Here is an 18,031-nt window from a genome sequence, read left to right on the forward strand (position 1 = left end):
AGACACGTAGCAGACCTTTTCGGGATGCGGTCGGTTAGGTTTCATAACTGTGTTCCTCCTTGTAAGGGCGAAGGGGCAGTTCGATTTTTGTGTTTTTAGGGCGTAGTTTGTAAACAAACAATTGATCGCTTTCTAGCTGTAGTCCTAAAATGGTATCTATACTACTTATATTTAATGTTACGGTTGGGAATGTTGAAATTGTACAAAATAGTTCAAGGAGTTGACATGGCATTAGCATTTGCTAATGTAAAATGACATTTTGGACCTCGGGAAACCACAAAAGATTCGTGTCAAAATAATGTTGCAATCCTATGTAATGGTTATCCTTGGAGACTTGGCAAATCGTGCTCTTAGAAACAAAACTTATTTACCTACCCATTTTTGGTTCAATAAACTGTATGTAACCTTTAAGTTCATTGAGGTCATTGTTGTTATCCTGATCAGGTTTTATTTTGTGAAGTTTCCTGCGTTCCCAGTTCATTGCATAACTCGTTACCTACCTGTCTGCAAACAGTATTTGCATTAAAACTTCCATCTAAGATGAATAAAAAATCAATTTCTCTAGAGCTTCCAACATTTGCAAAGGGTGAGGGTGCCGAATAGTTAGGGAGGATCCCTTTGAAAATGCGTGAGTCACTTACGATTTGACTGATCTCGGTGATAGGTATGGGGGAGATGGTTTTCTCGGAGCTTTGCGGGAGCGACGAGGCGCTGGGGGTCGGGGACACCCCGGGAGACCCCGGCTGGACATTCACCACGCTCTCCTTCGACGTGCGGTTGGGAGACAACCTCGAAGGGAAGCTCAGAGTCTTCGTCCACTGAGACAAACTTCGCACCATCGTGGCTAGTCCATGCGCACAGTCCACAAGTTTATATTTCACACGCGTTCACTGCCCCCGGCCGGTGAGCGAGTCGACGAGCGCGCGTGTGTTCTCGACGGCGGTCGAAGCACGAATGCGGTGGCGGCCTCAAAAGTTCGGACGCGAGCAACAAAGCAGATTACAGCCTGCATTCAAGTTGTGACTTGACATGCGGGCGTGGAGGGGGCAGGCGCGGCTGTGTGGCGTGCGTGTACACGGCTGCGTGCGTGTGCGTGCAGGCTTGCACATTATGCACTGCTGTTGCAGGCCAACTAAAGGGCAGGGAAGGGACTGATTCTCTTTTGTTTATTGCCTCCGGTTACTTCGAACTTCGATACTCAATAAAAAGTACTTAAGTACAGTTTTTTTTTGTATGCAAATGTAATGTAATGTAACCCACGAATAAATAAGACGTTTCACACAGCTTCTTTTATAATTTGAGTTTTAACGGTACTTATCAATAATCCTTGCAGTCTTAGTACCTAGGTCTTTTCAAAATTATTAAGGCCCTGTTTCACAATGTCTGGTTAGGGGCTACCTGTGGTATAAAATACATGCTGTCACTGTCAAAAAAATAATATCAGAGAGTGACAGCATGTATTTTATCTCACAGGTAGCCACTAACCAGACATTGTGAAACAGGGCCTAAGTATCGTTAATTAATATATAATATTCATGGATATAGGAATAGAACAAAAAATAATGACGAATACCTACCAATTGTTGCACGTATTTGGATAGGCACAACTTCATTCATAATCCTGATCAGTCAGATCATACATAAACGGACCGAGAACCACAATTACCCTAAAAAGGACCCCTTTTATCATCATCAACAAAGAATTTACCAACAATTGCAGCAGGGTCGGGCATCCGAAATAGAAACTGCGTAACTTTACCTTTCATTTCCGCCCTTATCGACCCATATCCGTGGGGATTAGCAGGGAGTCATAAATTAGACGCAAAAATAACTGCACACGTGATGTTTTCAAAAGGGGAAAGTCCCCTAAAAAATACTATTCCAAAACATTGAATGAGTTGTGTAAAAAACGTTCAAAGACGTGTTGATAATAGGAATTTGAAGAAGTTATTGTAGTAGAACAGAAACACACTGAAAAGGGAGATATATGATCTGGTTGTAACTGTAACAAATACAAGTAAATAGGAAAAGTTGATACTTAGAATATATACTTACGATGTTATTTTTTTGCGTTAGATGTTTTTCTTGTGTTATCACTATCAACTTATCACTTTATAATAACTTCCAAATATTTGCAAGGATTTTAATATCACGCTGTAAATAATGAAGTCCCTATAAAGATAAATCAAAAGTAGATTAATTCTGCAGATATTTGTACCTACCTACTCACCCTACTCCTTACATACAATCGGTGGTAAAAATAATTGCGAAGCGTGCCAAAGGCCCTAAGAAAAACTTAATGCCTGGCGCAAGCGCATATGAATTGCAAAGCTGAGTTTCTTGTGCAGTTTCTTCCAATTAGTGTTTTAAACTTAAAGTCGCAATGTCCAGATCACTGAAGCTGAACTTGGCAGGGTGCTTATGACCTATGCTTCGTCACGGTGTCTACATTCTCTATGAACCCTTCATACTTCACGCGACCACTTAGTTTTTTTTCCTCGTCTCCCCCCATTTTCGTTTCCAGGACACGGAGCGTGTCGCCAGCCACGTGCGGCGGCAGCTGCCGCCCGCAGCCTCACCAGCCAACCAATTTACTTTTAAATTTCAAATTTCGAACCGATTTTAAAATTTTGAATGTAGAAGGAAGTTGTGCACGCGGGTGCTTGAGATGAGGAAGAGAGTGTCAGTTTCTAGACTGAAGTGTTTTCTCTTGTCTTTTTTGTTGTTATTTTCGCGAACTACTTGAAAATCCTCTTTCAAGTGAGGATTCCCTTTCGGATCATAAGGTTCAGTTCCCAAAATGTAGAATTTGTGTAGTGTTGAGTTTGTTCGTGTAGCTCTAAAAGTTAACTACATAACATGGACTAAGGGCATTTCATTTTTATCTTTACCTATGTAATAATTCTACAATGCAGTAAGCAAAGTCCTGCACCAACTGTTGACCACATAGGTACCTACGGACTGCGAACTCATTATGTTTACAAAAAAGGGTCATTAATATCCCTCTTCTGGTCTTGGCCAAGGACCCTTCCTTTGTTCTCTAGCTAGCCCCCGTAGAGACAGCTGTTTATTCTGCTAGCGAAAACGATTATGTTGCAATAGTGTTAGGTTCATAAAAGATTATGTTAGTACTTTACTACATAGACTAAGTATATTAATACATATATGTCTGTTATCTATATGTCATTTTAATTTATTCCCCGATAACCAATATTCTTATTTTGTTTATGTTTATTATTATTTTACTTATTGCATTTTTTGTGTATTTTTGTGTGGTGTGGTGGTCATCTAAGAAAGAATTTGTATGATTATTAAATCAGTTTCAAAATTAACATCAAAATCGATGTAGAGTCGCTTTAAAGTCCGTAATAACGGTTGTTCACCACCCCTTAGTTCAAATTCGGAACATGGGTGGTATGCGTTTGGTGTTGCTTAGTTTTATTATAGTGGCAATAGCAATGCAATATATCTTGTTATTCCAATATTTTTATTATTTACACCGCTTTTATTGTGTTGTTTGATATTTTATTATTATATTTTTGCCATTAGCTTACTTCCCGTGGGATTTTCCAGTGGTGAACCAAATTTAATGATATCTGAAAAGGAATTGAAAAAGTACTTAACTAATGATTATTTGTTACGTTTGGTTTATAAGTAGCTAACGTTAATAATTTTTCAAAATTTCCGTGAAATAAGGTTTATACACTCACGTGCAAAGAAACAGTTCCACTTACAAAATGTAGACAACATATGGCCTCAATTTTTTAAAACATTGAAAAGGAAATTTTTACAAAATATTTACGTTTTTAGTTGGTAATCTTCTGTCTGATGCGCCATAAAATGAACTTAAACATTGCAGAAGGCGTCATTAAGTTAGCTTTTTCTGTGTATAAGTAATTTGGTGATTTTCTCAATGGAACTTTTTTATTGCCTGTGAGTGTAGATATTTAAGTTTTACATGTGACAGCCGTTAATTTATCCAACATAATATAATAATTTGTGCTAATGTGCTGTTATATTTTTAATTAGCAATTATTTTTTCCAATGAGTCCACCTATAAAGTACCTATACCTATCACCTACCTACCATACAAAAATATCATAATCAAAATCCACCAATAAACGACATAGTTATGCTAACAGACGTTCAAAACATACAGACGAATTGAGAACCACCTCCTTGTTTCAAGTCGGTTAAAATATATTATAAATGGCAGCAGACTATAAACAAAACGACGACACATCACATCACTCTTGTCTTGTTATATTTTTAGTGGCATCGTAAATTATTTTCTAATACCTTAGGAATCCCTAATTTTACGGTGTATGGCTCAACTCGTCTTTGTTAACGACGCCATGCATGTTGATGGGTAACAAAAGAAATTATTATTAAAATACCACGTCCATTTATTTATTAATAAAAAATCGTAAGTAATTATTCATAGGAAAACTTTTTGCAATGGTCTGTTCAGGTTGAAAATTAATCAGTAGTCGACCCTAAGTACTTAGCTAATGATAGAGAACCCGACAAAATGGACAACACCGCAACACTGTGATTCGTAAAATAATGTAGTTTGATTTTACGAATTTCGGTTGACGACAGTAGGTACTTTTTATTTATATTTATTTCGGTAAAAAGACGGGTAAATTAATACAGCCATCTTCATGTTTGTCGCCCGTTAAATTCAATGAAGTAAAGAAATTATAATCATTTTATATTATATTGCACTTATATTTTCAATGTTTTAAAACATAAGTCCTAATATTTCATTTCATTACAAATGACAGCAATAAGTGCGTGCTTCCGCTTCAGCAAACCTCTAAATTAACAGAAACTAAACTTAGTAATTAAAATAAGCCAACACTGCAATTAGGCAAGTCTAAAAAAACTTTAAATAAAAAAGTTCAATTAGTCACTAATGTGTTTGTCGAGGAGCACGTGCGGGGTATGAAAGCTTTCGAAATTGGTATTTTGGAGGGTTTTTCACACGATAGTCAATTATTGGAAACAATGAAACGGAGACAGATATGGCCTTTCCGTATGATGCCATTGATATAATAAATATATTTGCTATTAGGGTTACTTTTAATTGAAATAATAAAGTTACTGTAAAAAATACTTTAATAAACTTAAGATAGAATATTATGAGACATCATATCATCGTTGAAAGCGGATTTCTTTAATGAGAATACTAAAAACTTTAAAACAAAGACTAACAACTAACTTTAATATGATTACTTTAACCGAACCACTTCTTTACTTGTTAATAGCGTAAAAACTGACCAAGAGAGAAACATATGGTAACATCGCAAAAGCTATTAAACCGACGCATAAAAAATCACAATGCTCCCAACACCATATGTGGCACGAAAGGGCAAGAATATAAATAAATTGTGCCGGACTCATGCAAAGATTTGTCCGATTTCAAAACGTCAGAAATCACACCCCATGTGCTAGGACCGTATAATTTGGCAGTTGACACCAGCCCCTTAGGGTCTGAACATATGGGTAAAAAATAACATTGTACATTTTAATAGTTCCAGTTTATCTTAATTTGTACCTACACAGGGTGTCCCATGAATGGAAAGTATCATAATATAAATGCAGAATATGGGATTTTACTGAAAAGAGACTTATTTTTAATAGTACATATTGCAGACAATATTATAGAATTGATGATAATTGCGTAACTGACTTGGAAATTAAGTCATTGTTAAAAATCTGTGAATTTTCTAGAGAGTCTCTTACAAATCCAGAAGATTCATTAATGTCTGATTATAATATGTAGGGTTATAAAGCTATCTAACCCTAAAATCATCAGATATAACTTTGAACCTTTTTACCCTTTGAAAATACTGTTTACCTTTCAAATGTTGAGTACATTTCAGAACGATCGTGTGGGCATCATCACGACGTTACTCAGAATTGATTATAACAATGCATCTAATATCAAAGTTCGTTGCCGCCATTTTTATTTTTGTTTTTTTTTATTGTCTTAGCGCCATAATGGAAGCCGTGGTCACGCGTCCGTCCAAACGTGACAAATATTTAAAATCACTATTGGAATTGAAATCATTTGATTGGTTTAATGTAACTTGCTTACATACCGCTTCCATACTTTGTATCTTAAGTGCGAAAGTCTGTATGTTTATAGCTAAAACCTTTATTATTATTGTGATTAATTTTCTTTACATTGACTTTGAAGAGTGATAATAATGACAAGCCATGTCTTATTCGGGATCAATTAGGGAAACCAAAGCAAAGCTTGTGGCGAAACTGTATACCTACATACCTAACCTATTTTATTGATACTTGGTGACAGCAAATGATTTAGGTATAACTACTGTCTTACTATTCATTTTTGGTGGGTCTAAATGAAGCATGTAGACAGACGTTGTTCCCTTTGGCGAATGATTCACCTATCGTCAATGCGGCGGCGGCGGTTGACACCAATGACCGCGCCTCTCTGATCCACATCAACTTTTGTAAAAGAACTTTTGTAAAAGCTGTTCTACGACGGAGCGGAATTGTCAAAATTCTCCGGATTACGTTTATTATGCGCCTGCGCATCTGCTCGGGACTATTATGGAACAGCTGTTGAAATTCATAAGAATGAAATTTTATTTAATGTAATAAATATGTTAGGTATAATATTATTAGATTAGATGTAAAAACTATGGATTTAAATTAACTTTTGTAACTTCGGTATTAGAAGAGTTTAACTATAATTCGTCCCTCCCTGGGAATAACTTTGATCCTGTCCATCAGGAATGATTTTTCTAGACAGTGACAGCCATCAAATAATTTCTTCGATATAATTTGATCATACTGTCCATTACAGCCGAGTCAGCGACGTCAGCGTTGCTCTATGATACTGTCTATTATGATTTTAAGCCAAATGTCATATTTCTATTAGTAATCAATGACACTATATTTAAGAAATCATCTCTTTCAATTTACTTTTAAATATGCAAGACTCTTATTAGGAAAACCTACTACATATCTCCAAAAAGCACCTTCCAAAAAAGGTAGTATTACCACCATAAATCTAGATACGGCACGACTTCTAATCGATACGATCTTCACTTACCTAATGAGCTTTCCGATTCTAAGTACCATAAGCTTTTGTCAATAAGAATTTCTGACAAAGACTCATTACGAAATTAACGTATCAATGTGTCACAAGCACATCGCTTCAGAAAAGCTTAAATAAACTTTTTTTCTCTTTATAGCAATCTTGGCGCCATGCCTTCGAGATAATTGACATCATTTATATTGGGTATATACGTAATCTTTCATATTATTCACTCTAAATCAAACTGTACTGCTTAAGACTTAAGATTTGTTATGTTAGCGAAGAAGGGTTCAAAGTTAAGTTGGTTGTACATGTATTAGGTCGATTATGATTTAGTTGTCAACAAAATCGGTCGACTTAATGCGTTCAAGCGCGTTGTCAGCAAACGTAATTAGTTTAGTTTTGGGCTCGATGTATCTCGTGAAGAATCTCCAAAAATAAAGTGATGGATTTGACAAATGTGTCGTCTCATGTGATTTGTGTTTGTAATGTTTGTTGTACACGGTTATTTAAGAAATAGGTATTTTTGTTGTTTGTTTATTTTTTGGTTTATTTTTTACATAATAATATGCAATTATGAAAACTATATTTCATTTTATATTTAAAGCGAGTTTTATATTTAGGGAAACAAGCTGACGTAGAACTACTAATAATTGTCTTACATTTTCATATCAGCAAACCTTCAGCCATTATTACTATTACTTACGACGAACCCTCTAATACTAGGTCCTTCATTTATAAAAGTAAATACGGTAGCACCAGTACCAATAACCTCCACATATTTACTTTATCACAAATTAAAGCTCTAAAAGTTATGAGCTGTCAATGGTAAGCAGCAACCAATGACAGCCACAACAAATGTGTCATTGCCTCTATAATTTCTTTTTTTTTCTTCGTGCCTTTACCACCTCGGCTGTCACATCCAACCAGCACTAGATTTCCACATGATTTGAAAGTTCAGTCCCCTTTCTTTGTTTCAATTTATAAATCGAATATGCCGATGACGCTATGTGTACAAATTTGAAAATAGAACAAAGGGGGTTGGTTACAAATCGTCATAACAGTCCTGCCGAATTTGGGGTGTCTGTTAATTTATGAATTTTGAAGTTTATTGTGTTTGCTTTTACTTAGTTACTTTCACATTAGGATTGATATTGACATTTCCTGTATTAAGTTTTAAAACAAAATAGAATTTAGTAGAAGGTAGTAAGCTATTTTTTATACTATGTGTCTAATAGGTACCTAAAGCTTTTAAGGTCAATGTGATTGACAACTGTATAAAATACTTTCGGATCGAAATTGTTGTGGACCTCCCATTAAGTTTAATGAATGTAACATTTTGACACATTCGAAATTTGTAGCCGTATCTAGTAGTCTATTTGTCGGATGTATTCTATAAAGAAGGTGTAACAATTTTTCTTATTGAACATACCTAACTATACAGTAAAAAGAAAGGCTTAAGAAAAGAGATGGGTGTACAAATCCCGCCCCTGTCATGTGCCAATGAGTTTTTACGAAATTAAGTACATTTTTGAAAATTAATCATGAGCGAGGAAACCTATATAATCTAGATTTAGCACATCTAGATGTGAACTCACCAACCCTCACCCTCAGGACTATTTCCCAATATAGTGGGCCAGTGCATTGGGAAATGGCCCAACCTTACGAAGGATATTTAGTAAATTTAGAGCTAAAGGAAATATGTTCTTACAAAGGTTGCATTCGAGAGAGCCAAGAAATGGCTTAAGAAAACGCAGAAGCATCTGTATATAGTAAAGACACATGATCCAACTTCTACAAATAGTTGCGGTAGAGATGGATCTAGAAATCAGGAACCTGTCTAGGCGTACTGGCGCGCCATCCACATTCGGCACCCACCGGGCCCACTCGCAAAGGTCACCAGACTGATTAATAATAATTATAAATAAGATGTCTGTTTGTCCGTTAAAACCGAAATTGGTCGCCTGTCCGTTAAGATCAGCTGCCCGATGGACCGGTACTCCTACTTTCGGATTCCATTTCCAACAAGTTATTTTGGACGGAAACTCAATTGGCTTCTTGGTGCTTAATTTATTGATGAAGATGGGATGGTCACTTGGTCACGTGAGAATTAAGGGTGACTTGCATAAGAAAGTTAATCAAAATTAAATAGTTTTTTTTCTTGCTCTAACATTATACTGTCAGAGCAAGAGGTCATAGCTTTTATTTTGATTAACTTTGTTGTGTAAGCCACCCTTAGGGTTAACTATTAATAAAATTTTGTAAGTATCTAGCTTTTCCCGTAATTTCAGTAAATTAATGCAGAAAGACAAGACGTACCTAACTGGTAGGTAGTAACAAATGTAAGTTTTTTTTCGTTTTGGCACTTGATTTTTGGTAAAGTAAACGTTAATAACGTTAATCATTATCTATGTCTTTCCCCATGCTGTTTGAAATAACACTTTCTTTTTTATTATTAAAATATATTACTATAAACCTATAATATAGTTAGGCACTTACATTTTAAAAATACATATATTTTTACACCTCTTCTCTCATATTTCTCTTTAGAGCCGTAATTAATGAATTTGATATAGCCAAATCAAAAGTGTTCTAATTAACGTTAATTTCATCTCCCTTGGTGGTCTGTAGAAAGAAAAAAGTCGTCCAAAAATATAAAATGCTTTAGCGCGTCCTCCGTCAATTAGACATGTCAGTTGCTATATTATGTCATGCAGGAGACCACTGTAGGGATTTGGGGCTACACGCGTTATGGACATAAGCTTCTATCCTCACATAGATGAAAATAATGTAGTTTCTATTATTGATTACATTTATTTGCTATTCAAATAGCGTTTGTACTATTTTCTATTTTTAATGATAGGATTAAAGTAAATATTATTATTCAATTGTTTACTACAGATTCTAAGTAAGCATTAACAAATGAAGACATCGGTAGCAAGGTATAGTTATTGAACCTAATTACAGCAATACATCCCCTATAAGTACTTAATTATACCATCGACTCTTACATACAGCCTGCGAATCACTCAGGCCTATACCGCGCGCCGTTTTCACCGTTTAGGCTGAATTTTGCAAAACTGGTCTTGTAATCGGAATAGAGTCATATAGCAATTCCAAAAAGGTTAGGAATTAGTGTTAGGTACTATGTCTGATAAAGTCACATGATGCATTTTGATAAATATAATATTTTGTAATTTTACAAAACTCATATACAGGGCGTGTTGCAAAAAGGGTTACTAAGCCCAGCCCAAACCTACACTTGCAGCATGGTATATCTAAGCCCACGTTTTCCAGATGGGTGTACCAACTACACTTACCAGTTTCTTTGGAACACGAGTAGTATTCATTTCATTGACAGTAATGAAAGTGACTCACTCATACGTAGGGTCTAAACAATATTCTTCAATAATAGAGACATTGGTATTGTACGAGAGCCAGCAGTACATTCCTGGACCAGGATATTTTAGGGTTCCGTAAATTCTAAATCAAATAACAATATTCTCTCTTGGTTTACACTACTGAAAGCTTCCATACATTATCCAATTAATTGACCTACTCTCTCTCCTGTATTATACCACTGTACATGTAAACAGCATAGAGTAATATTTTTTTTAATAGCATAGCATCTATTTCCAATGAGCTGGTTTATGACTACTTTGGTTCTCATAAACCTGGTTAGTTTAATTTAGTTTGATTTCTTTGTTTTTTGTTTTATAATTTAATTCCCTCTTTTTGTTATAAAGTTATGTGTATTTGCGATTAGATTAAGTCTAGGCTTTAGTTAACCCTCCCTATACTACCTAACTAATCTACCTAGAGGTGGAAACTTGTGAAACATAAGCTACCCTGTCATTGTTATCTACAAAATAAATTAGTTAAGTTTTCCTAATATAGTAAAATAAAATAAGTGCTACCCATGTAAAGTATAATATGTATTTTTTCACCTATGATGTTTGCAGTAGATACAAGAAATCTCCCAAGGAGAGCGTCAATCTCCGAATGACCTTTTGAAATTATCACTATCTCCCGAATTTTATGGAATGAATTTTTTGTTCACCCTACAGAACCCTCTTCACGAACGTCAATCTGAATGTTAGATCTTTTCACATGCAACGCCCGAATGAAGTATAATTGTTTGCTTTTTAAATATTTTAGTATTGAATATGTAACTATGCTCAGATTATCTGAGGTCGCATCTTGTGTTTGAATTACGGTTTATTGTTATACATTGGTGGTATCGCCGGCGACAAAAAAGATTTGGTTTAAAAAATTCTAAATTGGTAGGTAAAGGACCCATATTTTTGTTCCCTTGTAGGCATTTTTTTAATAATTAATTCATTTGAATGGCAAGAAACTTAACATTTCCGTATGAGAAACGAAACGATACAGTTCCAAGAGGAAAGAATGTGGATCTGCAAATCAGATCTAGGTATCTTTCATTAATTACGTAATTATAATAATGATGGCATTGTTCGAGTAAGCATGCGAATATGTCGAGTTAACGGTTAGTTAACGCTATAGTGTGTTACGTTATTTATGTTTTCGTAATGTGGAGTGTTTCTCTGGTCGCCTCGGAAATATGAAGTTATGGCTTTTATTAATTTAGTACTTTTTGCAAAATACTAATAGCGGCCATTAGTATTGTGTACTTATTATAATAATTTAATTACCTACTTACTTGATAAACAATTACACCAAAAGCCAAACAATAAAAACTATAAATTAACTTTTCATTTGAAAATTGAGACGAGCTCGTCGCGTCGGGCGTAGGGTAAATTTGACAATAGTGGACACTTCGACCATAAATTTCATAAAGTCGGCCTCGCTTTATGACTCATTACATTAAACGGGCAGGTCCGGGAATTTCTTCAAATGGATGTGCAAACAACAATTTGAGGTCATGTTGACCACCCGTATGTGATGGGCCATATTTTTTTATGTGACGGAATATTTGTAAGTGATTTGTAGATTCAAATAAATTAGTTGTTTGTCGGCTGTGCAGTGTCGTTTATAACTTTGAATCGATTCTCTAAAGATTTAACAGTCGTTTTGGTTCTCTGATTGATTTGATTTTGATTACACCTCCTATAAATTTTGTCAAAAATATCTCTACACACTTTTACGATCCCTACGTGTGCCACTACTTGACTTCATATCTTAAATTGGGTCTAGTCATTTTGAGAAACTATACCTCAAGATTTTGCGCAACAGTATCAGTTAGTGCTTGTTAATCTGATTTTAATCTTTCGTTTCTATCATGAAATACATAACATAATTTATATCACCTTGTATTTTCGCATGCTTACTGTCATCATGTCGTTAAAATATTTGTCAATTCAGTACACCATACCGATACCGACTTATTATAGTTAAATAGATAAAAAAAGATTACCACCGACTAAAGAAATACACGTTGCTTCCCCGGTGGTTCGACGGTTAACCTGTATATCACATTTTAACACCCATACCACTGCAAAATGGTGTTTTGGAATCACTTATTTAAAACTTTAGACTCACGTTCGAAGGTGTACAATCGTTTGGACTTATGCATATTTATTTATCCAAAAAGTGTCACGGAAATAGTATTTCAATACTATTGTAGATAAGGCTCAAAATTAAAGTAGGATTTTACGAGATAAATGATTTGTTTGTTGCTGTATCTTAAAGCCGCTCTATCAGCGGGTGTCTGGGCGGTGCTATTGACTTATTTCCACTGAATTCAACAGATAGTTAGTCGCAATGTTTGTTTGTCTCCTTGTCAATCCTTACATTCTTTTAAGAATGCCGAAAGGTTTACTTTTGAGAATATAACATAAAAAAGACGTCTATGGAATTAAATTTTCTTGTTTTTAACATGATTGTATCTATACATATATACCGAACTATCCAACGTAGAACTAGAAGCTTCTAGTAATAGATTAAGATTAACTACAGCTGACTCCCTAAGTAGTCATGACGATAATAACTCAGGAATTCATCGCTAAAACCTGTTCTTAAAAAGACAGCTGCTAGGTGAATGTGAAGTGAAAATACAAGCGCCTAAAGAAACAGGTGAACCTCCTCTTGAACAGCCCTCTCACAAGAATGCCGAGGGTAAAAAAAATAAGATCGTCAGACTACTGAAGCCTTAAACAAGAACAAAACCAAAATACAATTGCTACCAAAGAGCATAACAATCAAAATCCGTTATTAGTCGTTATGTCAACATTTTAACAATTTAAATACACTATTGGCCAATTGTTGGCTGCTACAGGTGAAGATGTACCACCAAACCCATTGTTGATGAACAAAGAAGCAAAATTTAAAGTAATAAAACCCGTAACGAAACCGAAAACGGGAGTTCCTGTAATTTATGGCCAAAGTGGTCTCCAAAAATTGCGTGATTTCGAAGAAAATAAGACAAATAAAGAAGGCGATCTGTTAAGCAACAGGATGAAAGGTGTGACGAAAGATTTTACAGTATCTATTTAGAATCGTAACGTGAATAAATCGTTTATTTCTATTTTTGTGCACGTTGGGATCGTGGGTGGCGTATTTGTGAGCTTCTTAAAAATGAACCATGTCTATGATGGACTCACGTTGAGTAATCTGTAATCATGAAGGTAATCTATTGTTGCATCTTATGTGTTAGCAAATATAACTATAATAGAAGTAGACAAATAAATTGCAACCAATTGGATAAATAACGTCATTTCGGTATTCTACTTCATCTTCATGATCCACCCATCAGCCAATCAGTCAATATTACAAAACGAAATAATAAAGAAACAGTGTTGCATAAACATAAAACGAAATGAAACTATCGTTTTTTTTTGAGTCGGTAATGGAAAGAAACAATTGAATTACGCTACCTGTGTTGGAACTTGGAACCCGCAGCGGCCACAGAGTATGTCATAAAGAGCAGTACAAAGAACCACAAGGTGCAAAGAAAAAATATTTTGAACAGTAAAGAAATGATGACTCATCTAGATAAACTTTAAGATAGTATATTCTTATAGGTTTTACACTGAAACGTTGATTAGGCCATTAAGCTAACGTACTCGGTTGTTTAAAATCTATCTCATAGATGAAGCGAACAAACATTTAAATTAACGACAAAATTGGTGACAATTTGCAAAGCTATGTCATGCCACTGTCTCCGATATCAATCGTGTGAAAAAACAACATTTATAAACATTCAGGATCCTCAATACAGTTGCACAAGGTATTAAGAAAGGTAGTGGGGGGGACAGATCAATAAACTCGTCTCTCGAGTGGTCCCCGCTAGGTCACCACAAGGTCGTAGACTGGTCTCCAAGCTCGCTGGACCACATCTTTTTGCTACAAGTCGCAACTTGTTATTATAGAACCTAAACCGTAATAGAGCAACAGGCTTCTACAGGATTTATCAAGTTTATGTTTAATGGTGACATGGAAACCTACCTCATACTTTTTAAGACGCTGTGATGAAAACGGGTGGTTTTAAGTTTCATTCTATTATCAGTAGGTTTTTATGTTGTGGTTCATTTTAATCTTAGAAACGGACGAACATAATCACTATAATGTTTATGAAATTGAATGCTAGTTTGACAGGGTCATGTTAGTATGCAGAGTATGTACCCTACCTAATGTATAACTATGGCGGAAAGTTCTAGAATCGATAAGTTTGAAATGACGCCTTTTCACTTGCTATCCGCGTCCTTCACTTGATTTCTTTTAAATATTATAAAGCATTTTAACATCCTTTTAGGTAGATACGGTTAGGTGCGATAGGTGTCAGCGGATTCACATAAAAGCTCTCGTACCTATAAATACCCATCCGTGTCCGTTCAACATTAAATTAACTTAATACCAAAATATATTTCATAACAGCAAATAAAAATCACGTCCAAAACCATTCGAACCAGCCAGCAATGAATAAAACAAAAACGAAGCGAGGCGAGGATATTCGGCTCATCGTCCGCAGCACACGTGCTGTGGCACCTTGCGCCTGCGCAGCTGCCGCGGCAGCTGTTGGCCAATCGCATGACTTTTAAATCTTTAAAGAGGCTGGAACAAGCACCTTTCCTTTGCCTCTAAACTTTTTATTTTTAAAACAGAAGAGAGATGTCGTTACATGAGTTAACGATCACTGTATGCACCTTGTTGCAATCAAGACGGAATGAAAAAGCTAATTGAATTTATGAGGCTGATTCTGGTAGGTGTTTATTGGAAGTTAAATGAAATATATTCACGATAACATTAAAATATTATGTTATAATGTCATTAAATGTGCTAATGTCATTTTAAGTATACCCACCCACCCACATATTTATGTGTAGGTAAATGAAGTGTTAAGCTACTTGAAACACAATAGTAATTTAAATATTACAATTATAAAAGTAATAACAATAATACGTGAGCAAGTTCAACGCAAGGAAAAATAAGTGATGCTTACCGAAGCGTTCAGTTAACACTCGTTCACATTTATACTTGACCGTAATCAAATTTACATTAATGTACCGTAATTCTCTTTTCTTTTATCCGTCAATCTAAAACAAGGTTCAATATTCTTGCATTGTGGTCTAGCATGGTGGGGTCAACAGTAGGCACGCTTACCCTATACGTTATCATGTTATGCTCTTGAGCGTCCCTAGTCGAGTATTAAAAGCTTCAATACGTTCTAAAATCGTTTCTATGTTAAATAAAATTAAAAGTTCATTTTTGTACGTGATCGAGGGAGAAATAATAAAAATAACAAACAAATACTTTTGATACCCAACGATTCCGACCACAGTTTCCAAAATATAAAACCTACCGTCCTCATAACAGTCTAGGTAAGTATTTTTAATAGGCGATAAGCTCAATATTCAGTTGAATAATTCATCACAAACAGACAGACAGCTGCCGATATCCTGCTTTGTTATTTAAAATCACTTCGGTAGATACCTACGTGGGTCAACGAGCCAGGTTATCAAGATATACTGATTTTCGAATAATGTTTTGTACTTAATAACCACCTTATTCATTTACTAGGAGACAAATGTGGAGCTACTCGTGTCCCCAAATACATTATAATTATAATAAGTTAATTCTTTATTGCACATAAAACCCATTAGTAAAAAGGCGAACTTAATGCTAGTAGCATTCTCTACCAGTTAACCTTTGATGATGATAATTGAGCGACGTCGCGCAACTTGCAAGAAGCTAGCAGTTGTAACCAGCGCTATGGTTCGGTTTAGTATACCTGCCATAGCATCAAGCTGAACTAGAACCCATTTCAGCACCGAGAAGCAACATTCATGCTTATTGTTTTATTTACTTATTTTTTTATTACTTTTTAACGTTTTCTTGTAAATGTATGTGTTGTTTCTGTGTGTGTTAGAAATAAATAAATTTTCTTTCTTTCTTTCTAATCGACAATTATGGCAAAACTGTCAGAACTTGTATGGATCTTGGTAGATAAGATACATTGTCTTGTGCTGTGGATTTTGTGAAAAAATCAAATAGATAAAAATCAAATAAATAAAATAGATAAAAGCTCCGCTGCTAAAACAGAGGTTCCTAATCGGAATTCTAGGAAAGACGTAAGTCACTATCACAAACATAATATATAACCTTTTTAATACCAGAAAAAAATGCAACAAGTTTATTTCATAAAATCACACATCTATAATTATGTAAAATATATAAGTCTATTAAAACCCGTTGTTTGTTCATAAAACTACTAGTTACCTACTTACTCTACATTTCCTAAAAAAGTGAACAACATCCTAGTATTTAACCAACACACAGATTTAATCGTCACATCAAGCTTGTACTAAATGATCGTACGCGAGTCACATTTGTATCTAACCATCTGTCTCTGTGTCCACTATCTGTTCTAATGTATCGCCGGCATCAATCATAGAGCACAATACATCAAGGCCTCGTAATGTCTGATTCTCTTTACGTGTATCATGTTTAATGCGTTTAGGGTTATGGTCCAGTGACTAGATATAAATAGGTGCAGCTAACTGAGATACCTTTTGTTTTAATTTAATCAAGCCTTACCATGTTTTTGAGGCAGACTGATTCTTAAATCTTATATCAATTATTTCAAACGATTTTAAACTCCATAATGTCTTCTTATTCCAACTTCTTACTACATAGTTGGTTGTCCGCCCAGCAGCTATAAAGAAGTAGTTTATTTTAAAATTTCCAGTTGAAGGTGCCGTCTGACGAAAGCTCCTAAAGATTCATGCAAATCTAGTGATGCTAGTACAACTGAATTCATCCATGGATGATGTCCAATATGTCCATTTCGAATGCTCGCTCGCAGTGGCCGCCATGGAACTAGCTTCGAGCTGGAAACATTCCCTAATGGTTGAAGTTTGAAGTAACGGGTGTTAAAAATGTGTTCGATGTTCCACGATCTAGCCGTGTCAGTGATTAGGGCTATTCTAAGCACACCAAAAAGTAATTAGAAAAAAACCATAAGTATCGATAATGTTTTAGAAATTCACCGATACCGAAAAAACATAATTATTATCACTATATTTTATGTTGTCGAGTTTCTTTAAATAAGAAAGTTTTGCGCTTTACCTAGGCACCTCGTTGAATTCTTTTCTATGAAGAAACCTTCTGAGGAATCAACATGCCTCAAACTATTTTCGACAGAGCCTATATTTTGTCTAATAATTTAACAGTTTAGACTTTTTCTATTTAAATGTATACCTACACAATGTACATATCTTCTTTTCTGATTATAAGAACTATTAGCTAACACATCAATCCGGTGTTATTATTCCCTTTGTCATAATGTATTTTATTTAATGATCATAATGTATTTTATTATATTACGGAATAGAATAGCCCTATTCGATATGATGTGACGTACAGAGTAACAAGCGAGTGACCTATGGCTGCGTGATGTACCATCGATATGTAGATTAGTCGCCCGGCTCTTTGTGTTGTGTCCGAACTACGCTCACTACGAATGCACTATATGTATAG

At 35.1% G+C, this 18,031-nt stretch overlaps 1 protein-coding gene across 3 annotated transcripts in view; it reads right to left on the reverse strand.

Annotated features, from left to right (window-relative positions):
- The window catches only part of LOC105380927 (TNF receptor-associated factor 4), an 86,090-nt gene that overhangs the window by 23,169 nt on the left and 44,890 nt on the right, over positions 1-18,031 (reverse strand). The window contains exon 1 of one of the 3 annotated variants that reach the window (XM_038117730.2): positions 642-991. The exons of the other annotated variants lie outside the window; for them this stretch is intronic. Coding sequence (XP_037973658.1) covers positions 642-839 — 198 coding nt within the window. The 5' untranslated portion in view covers positions 840-991. Of the gene's footprint in view, positions 1-641; positions 992-18,031 lie in introns of those variants that run through there. 3 annotated transcript variants of the gene reach the window in all.

Source organism: Plutella xylostella, chromosome 10, assembly GCF_932276165.1.
Source record: "Plutella xylostella chromosome 10, ilPluXylo3.1, whole genome shotgun sequence".
Lineage (NCBI taxonomy): Eukaryota > Metazoa > Arthropoda > Insecta > Lepidoptera > Plutellidae > Plutella > Plutella xylostella.